Source organism: Eriocheir sinensis, unplaced genomic scaffold, assembly GCF_024679095.1.
Source record: "Eriocheir sinensis breed Jianghai 21 unplaced genomic scaffold, ASM2467909v1 Scaffold95, whole genome shotgun sequence".
NCBI lineage: Eukaryota > Metazoa > Arthropoda > Malacostraca > Decapoda > Varunidae > Eriocheir > Eriocheir sinensis.
This window is the reverse complement of record NW_026112330.1, coordinates 631,209-637,500: the sequence shown is the minus strand read 5'-3', so window position 1 is coordinate 637,500 and position 6,292 is coordinate 631,209. Positions and strand designations below refer to the sequence as shown.

Below are 6,292 nucleotides of genomic sequence, written 5' to 3'. Positions count from 1 at the left end.
GATTAAGAGGAAATGGAAGAGGATTACGAGATTTAGAAGAGGATTAAGAGGAAATGGAAGAGGATTAAGAGTTTTTTTTTTTTTACAGCTAAGGAGACAGCTCAAGGGCACAAAAAAAAAAAAAAAAAGGCCCGCTACTCACTGCTCCCGAAGAGGTTAAAGGAGTGTCCAAATCAGAGGTCAATTTCGGGAGGAGAGGTGTCCTGATACCCTCCTCTTGAAAGAGTTCAAGTCGTAGGCAGGAGGAAATACAGATGAAGGAAGATTGTTCCAGAGTTTACCAGCGTGAGGGATGAAAGAGTGAAGATGCTGGTTAACTCTTGCACAAGGGGTTTGGACAGTATAGGGATGAGCATGAGTAGAAAGTCGAGTGCAGCGGGGCCGCGGGAGGGGGGGAGGCATGCAGTTAGCAAGTTCAGAAGAGCAGTCAGCGTGGAAATATCGATAGAAGATAGAAAGAGAGGCAACATTGCGGCGGAATTTAAGAGGTAGAAGACTATCAGTATGAGGAGGAGAGCTGATGAGACGAAGAGCCTTTGATTCTACTCTGTCAAGGAGAGCTGTGTGAGGGGCCCCCCCCCCCCCCCCACACACACACACACATGAGATGCATACTCCATACGAGGGCGGACAAGGCCCCTGTATATGGACAGCAACTGTGCAGGGGAGAAGAACTGGCGGAGACGGTACAGAACGCCCAGCCTCGAGGAAGCTGATTTAGTAAGAGATGAGATATGAAGTTTCCAGTTGAGATTTTGAGTTAAGGATAGACCGAGGATGTTTAGTGTTGAGGAAGGTGATAGCTGAGTGTTGTCAAAGAATAGGGGATAGTTGTTTGGAAGATTGTGTCAAGTGGATAGGTGGAGAAACTGTGTTTTTGAGGCGTTGACGGAAACCAGGTTCTTCTTGCCCCAATCGGAAATAATAGTAAGGTCTGAGGCTAAGCGTTCTGCAGCCTCCAGCCTTGAGTCGTTAAGTTCCTGAAGGGTGGGTCTTCTATTAAAAGAAGTTGAGTAATGCAGAGTGGAATCATCGGCGTAGGAATGGATAGGACAGTTCGTTTTAGAAAGAAGATCATCAATGAACAACAGAAAGAGAGTGGGAGATAGGACAGAACCCTGTGGGACACCACTGTTAATAGGTTTAGGGGAAGAACAGTGACCGTCTACCACAGCAGAAATAGAACGGTCAGAAAGGAAACTGGAGGTAAAGGTACAGAGAGAAGGATAGAAACCGTAGGAGGGTAGTTTGGAAAGCAAAGATTTGTGCCAGACCCTATAAAAAGCTTTTGATATGTCCAGCGCAATAGCAAAGGTTTCACCGAAACGGCTAAGAGAGGATGACCAAGAGTCAGTTAGAAAGGCTAGGAGATCACCAGTAGAACGCCCCTTGCGGAACCCATACTGGCGATCTGATAGAACAGGGGTTCCCAAGCTTTTCCTAGCACGACCCCATTCAGCACTTTCAACTGTTCAGTGCGACCCCAAGTGTGTGTGTGTGTGTGTGTGTGTGTGTGTGTGTGTGTGTGTGTGTGTGTATATATATATATATATATATATATATATATATATATATATATATATATATATATATATATATATATATATATATATATATATATATATATATATATATATATATATATATATATATATATATATATATATATATATATATATATATATATATATATATATATATATATATATATATATATATATATGATATGGCGACTTCGTACGCAGGCTCATCCCTATGCTGTCCAACTTCCTAATGCAAAAGTTATGTGGTGTCTTTAATCTTTCATCTCCTGTCTCCTTGAATGCATATTGATGTATACAAAAAGGCTATGACGACTTTGTACACCGGCTCATCCCTATGCTGTCCAACTTCCTAATGCAAAAGTTAACCAATGTTTATAGTCTTTCATCTGTCTCCTGCGAGGTGTGTGGAAAAGTTGGAAAGTTTCGTTTAGTCGGCGCAACATCTGTGGTCATATGCCGGAGAGAGACAGAAGGGGAAGGAATTATAGGAGAAGGGAACAGACCCCACGAGACGGGACACAACCCCCGATTAATACCTGGTACCCATTCACTGCTGGGTGGACAGGGGCGTAGGGTATCGGAAAAGCCGCCCAAATTTTTCCACTCCGTCCATGAATCGAACCCGGGCTCTCTCGGTTGAGCCGAGTGTGCTAACCACTGCACCACGAAGCCCCCGAGAGGTGTGTGAATAACTAGGCGAAGAGGATAATACTCGACTTCCTACTCAAGCTCATCCATATGGTATCGAACTCCGTAATGCAAAAGATAACTGGTGTCTTAACCCGGTGGTGGTGGTAGCAGCGGGGATCATGTTTCTTAATGGTCCCTCTCAGCGAGAAAAATGAGGAAAAATCACCCTCACACAAACCATTTCATAATATATATCAAAGCATTTGTGATCAGTTTATGTATCATCTATTTTGGGGGGTTTATATCATGGCACAAATTTGGCCCGTCGCTGCTACACGGTAAAGCCACAAATTTGTCCCGTCGTTGCTACACGGTAAAGCCACAAATTTGGCCCATCGCTGCTACACGGTAAAGCCACAAATTTGGCCCGTCGCTGCTACACGGTAAAGCAACAAATTTGTCCCGTCGTTGCTACACGGTAAAGCCACAAATTTGGCCCATCGCTGCTACACGGTAAAGCCACAAATTTGGCCCGTCGCTGCTACACGGTAAAGCAACAAATTTGTCCCGTCGTTGCTACACGGTAAAGCCACAAATTTGGCCCATCGCTGCTACACGGTAAAGCCAATTAGGTCGGGGTCTCAATCATCGTCTCCCAAAATACCATCCTTGTCCGACGCTTTGTTAAAATGTTAAATTCGAAAAACTGTGTTTCATGGCGCCTGGAACACATATAATAGTTTTGTGGTCACGACTCACAGTAATTCCACAACAGCCACGCCATCATCACCACACTACCACGACACCACCACATCGAGAACACCACCTCCACCACCACCAACAACACATCATCGTTTTAAAATCACCACCACCACCACCAATATCACCACCACCACCAACACATCATCGTTTTAAAATCACCACCACCACCACCAATATCACCACCACCACCAACACATCATCGTTTTAAAATCACCACCAATATCACTACCACCTACTGTCCATATCAGACCATATGACTACTACTACTACTACTACTTCTACTGCAGTGTTTCGTGTTCTCTAAGGAAGAACTTAACCCTCATTTCTCTTCCTCCTCCACCTCCTCCTCTTCTCCTTCCTCCCTTATGAGATATGAATCCACGCACAAGTATGACTTAAATTAATGGCAGATAACTATGAATGATATGCCGGGTAAGGTTGGATAGTTTATACAAGCAATCGTAAACGATGTAATTGCTTGTTTCACCGTTATACCGTATTAGGTAAGTGAAGAAGTTAACATGGTAAGTATATCGGGCATGGGCCATTTCATCGCTGTCAGCCAGGGCCAACATACTACCGTGTCCCCGATGGTGCAAAGGAGTCATCGATGCACTACGACCAAGATTGATTGATTGCTTGATTTAAATTAAGCGCCGCAACAGCCAGGGTCATATGGCGCCGACTACGACCAAGAGAATATCGAGAACTTAAGGATAAGTCTGAATAGATAAGTGACGAATCAATGTAATATTTCGTAGTTACAGATAAAACAGTTGTGTGCATAAAACACCCTACCATACTTAGCATAGACTTTCGAGTTAGCCGCCATTGTAGACAAATCATATGTGTGCTGAGAGAGAGAGGTATGGGGGAGAAAGAGGGTGGGGGGAGTGAGAGAGTGCGGGGGAGGAGGAGGGTAGGAGGAGAAGGAGGAGGAGGAGGAAGAAGAAGAAGAGGAGGAGGAAGGGAGGAGGAGAAAGAAGGGAGGAAGGGAGGATAATGAGGGTACTTTATGAGAGAGAGAGAGAGAGAGAAGGGAAAGGGAGGGATGGGAGTAGGGTAAGCCAGGGGTGGAGGAAGGTGGTGGATACACGTCACAAACAGGTCACGCCTCACCTGTTCGAACGTGCAAGTGGCTCACGCAGGTTTTGCCATCACGGTCAAGAGTAAACGCCATAATTAATCGCTTCTGGCAATGCACAATGGCGTCAAAAATTAGCGGAGTGTGTGAAACAATCTGTGCCAAAACGGTAGTAGTAGTAGTAGTAGTAGTAGTAGTAGTAGTAGTAGTAGTAGTAGTAGTAGTAGTAGTAGTAGTAGTAATAGTAGTAATAGTAGTAGTAGTAGTAATAGTAGTAGTAGTAGTAGTAGTAATAGTAGTAGTAGTAATAGTAGTAGTAGTCATAGGGTCTGATGTATGGATAGTAGGTGGTAGTGATATTGGTGGTAGCCTTGCTTATGCCCAGTAACCACCACCACCACCACCACCACCACCTCGACCGATCATCACCACTACCACTAACACAATCAGGTGCTACTATAGCGTGAGGTCTACCTCAGTATGTCGTCTACTCAGGTGCAGCGCGGAGGTCTACCGTGCCCCTCCCCTAACGTGGCCATCAGGTCAGGTGAGGTCTAACATGGATATTTATATATATGGCGTGAGGTCTACTGTAACTGACTGGTACAATATGTGCCGAGAGGTGTGTGCAGCCATTGTTTCTCATGAACGAAAAGGGAAGATGGTTGGAACAAACGATAACCCCATTCAAATTGACGAGGTCGACGGAAGTACAACCGAGGAAGGATGCTGAATGGAAACAACACTCCTCCCTCCGAAGACAGTGATGCAGAACAAGAAAACAACAGAAACCATCAGCGTAGAATTGACGGGCCTTGGGTTTTTGGTCTCAAACAAGGCTCAGACTGTCGGTACTTTTGGGTGGAACGGCGTGATCGAAACACTCTAATCCCTATTATTGAAAGGGAATGTGCACATGGTTCGGTGATACATTCAGATGAGTGGCCTGCTTAGAGTAATCTAAATGCCATGGGTTACCAACATTCAACAGTGAATCACCAGCGACGTTTTGTGGATCCAGCGCCAGGAGCACACACTCAGGGAATTGAGCGATCGTGTTTGGATGCTAAAACGATGATTCTCAAGAAAACGCGAGGTGTTGGTAGTCAGCTGTTCCAGTCACATCTTGACCATTTTTGCTGGAGGATGATGAGAAAAAATTCCAATGATCTATTCGTGTCATTCCTAGAAGATATACGAAGTATTTATCGCTAAAATAAATGTATGTATTGTATTTAATAGCGTGTTTATTTTTGCCTCTGCTTTCATCGCTAAAATAAATGTGTGTATTGTATTTGATAGCGTGTTTATTTTTTCCTCTCTGCCTTTAATGTAAATATAAATAGTATATAGATATATAAATGATAATATAAGGTTTACATAAATATGTATACACATACAATATTATATTATAGTTCGATGCTGAGGTAGACCTCACACTATAGTCGAAACGGGAGGTAGACCTCACGCTATATTGAGGTAGACCTCACGCTATATTGAGGTAGACCTCACGCTATATTGAGGTAGACCTCACGCTATATTGAGGTAGACCTCACGCTATATTGAGGTAGACCTCACGCTATATTGAGGTAGACCTCACGCTATATTGAGGTAGACCTCACGCTATATTGAGGTAGACCTCACGCTATATTGAGGTAGATCTCATGCTATAGCAGCACCAACAATCATCACCATCTCGACAGAACCACCACCATATCGACATTCACCACCACCACCACATTGAAATCACCACCACTACCACAACTTAACCCAAAAATCACCACCACCGCCACCATCATCACTACTCACTCACCCTGTTCAGCCACGCAGTCTCCATCTCCGGGGGTCACAAGAAGGAAGAGGAGGAGGAGGAAGAGAGTCAACCACTCACTTTACAACACGGCAATAGACTGATTCTCCTCATCTCTGTGTTCTGGTTCCCCGTTTTCGCTCGGCTTCCTACCCATTTTCTTTTCATCTTCCTCTCTTCACGGGGCAAACTCTCCTAGATCAGTATTCGCAGACGTTACCGCCCCTCACATCAACTATTTCCATAGGCCGAAAATGAGATCAGTCAGGTCGTAATGACTGTGTTGGTAGGTTCATGGTACAGAAGAAGGGTCAGTCTATAACCAGGGTCATGCAGCTACCCCTGGAAATGCTCTGAACTCCCACGAAAGCCTTGTCAAATATGTGTTTCTTAGGTTCATGGTACAGAAGAAGAGTCAAACTACCACCAGGGTCACACAACTACCCCTGGAAATGTTCAGAA

The 6,292-nt window shown here is 44.3% G+C and overlaps 1 protein-coding gene across 3 annotated transcripts in view; it reads right to left on the bottom strand.

Moving 5' to 3' along the window:
* Positions 1 to 6,292, bottom strand: part of LOC126995004 (uncharacterized) — a 49,038-nt gene that overhangs the window by 19,503 nt on the left and 23,243 nt on the right. Inside the window, exon 1 of one of the 3 annotated variants that reach the window (XR_007749778.1) lies at positions 5,834 to 5,902. The exons of 1 other annotated variant lie outside the window; for it this stretch is intronic. Coding sequence is in view for 1 of the 2 variants with exons in the window: in XM_050854279.1 (XP_050710236.1) it covers positions 5,834 to 5,857 (24 nt within the window). In the remaining variant the exon portion in view is untranslated. Of the gene's footprint in view, positions 1 to 5,833; positions 5,912 to 6,292 lie in introns of those variants that run through there. One more of the 3 variants, XM_050854279.1, reaches the window with a different exon arrangement.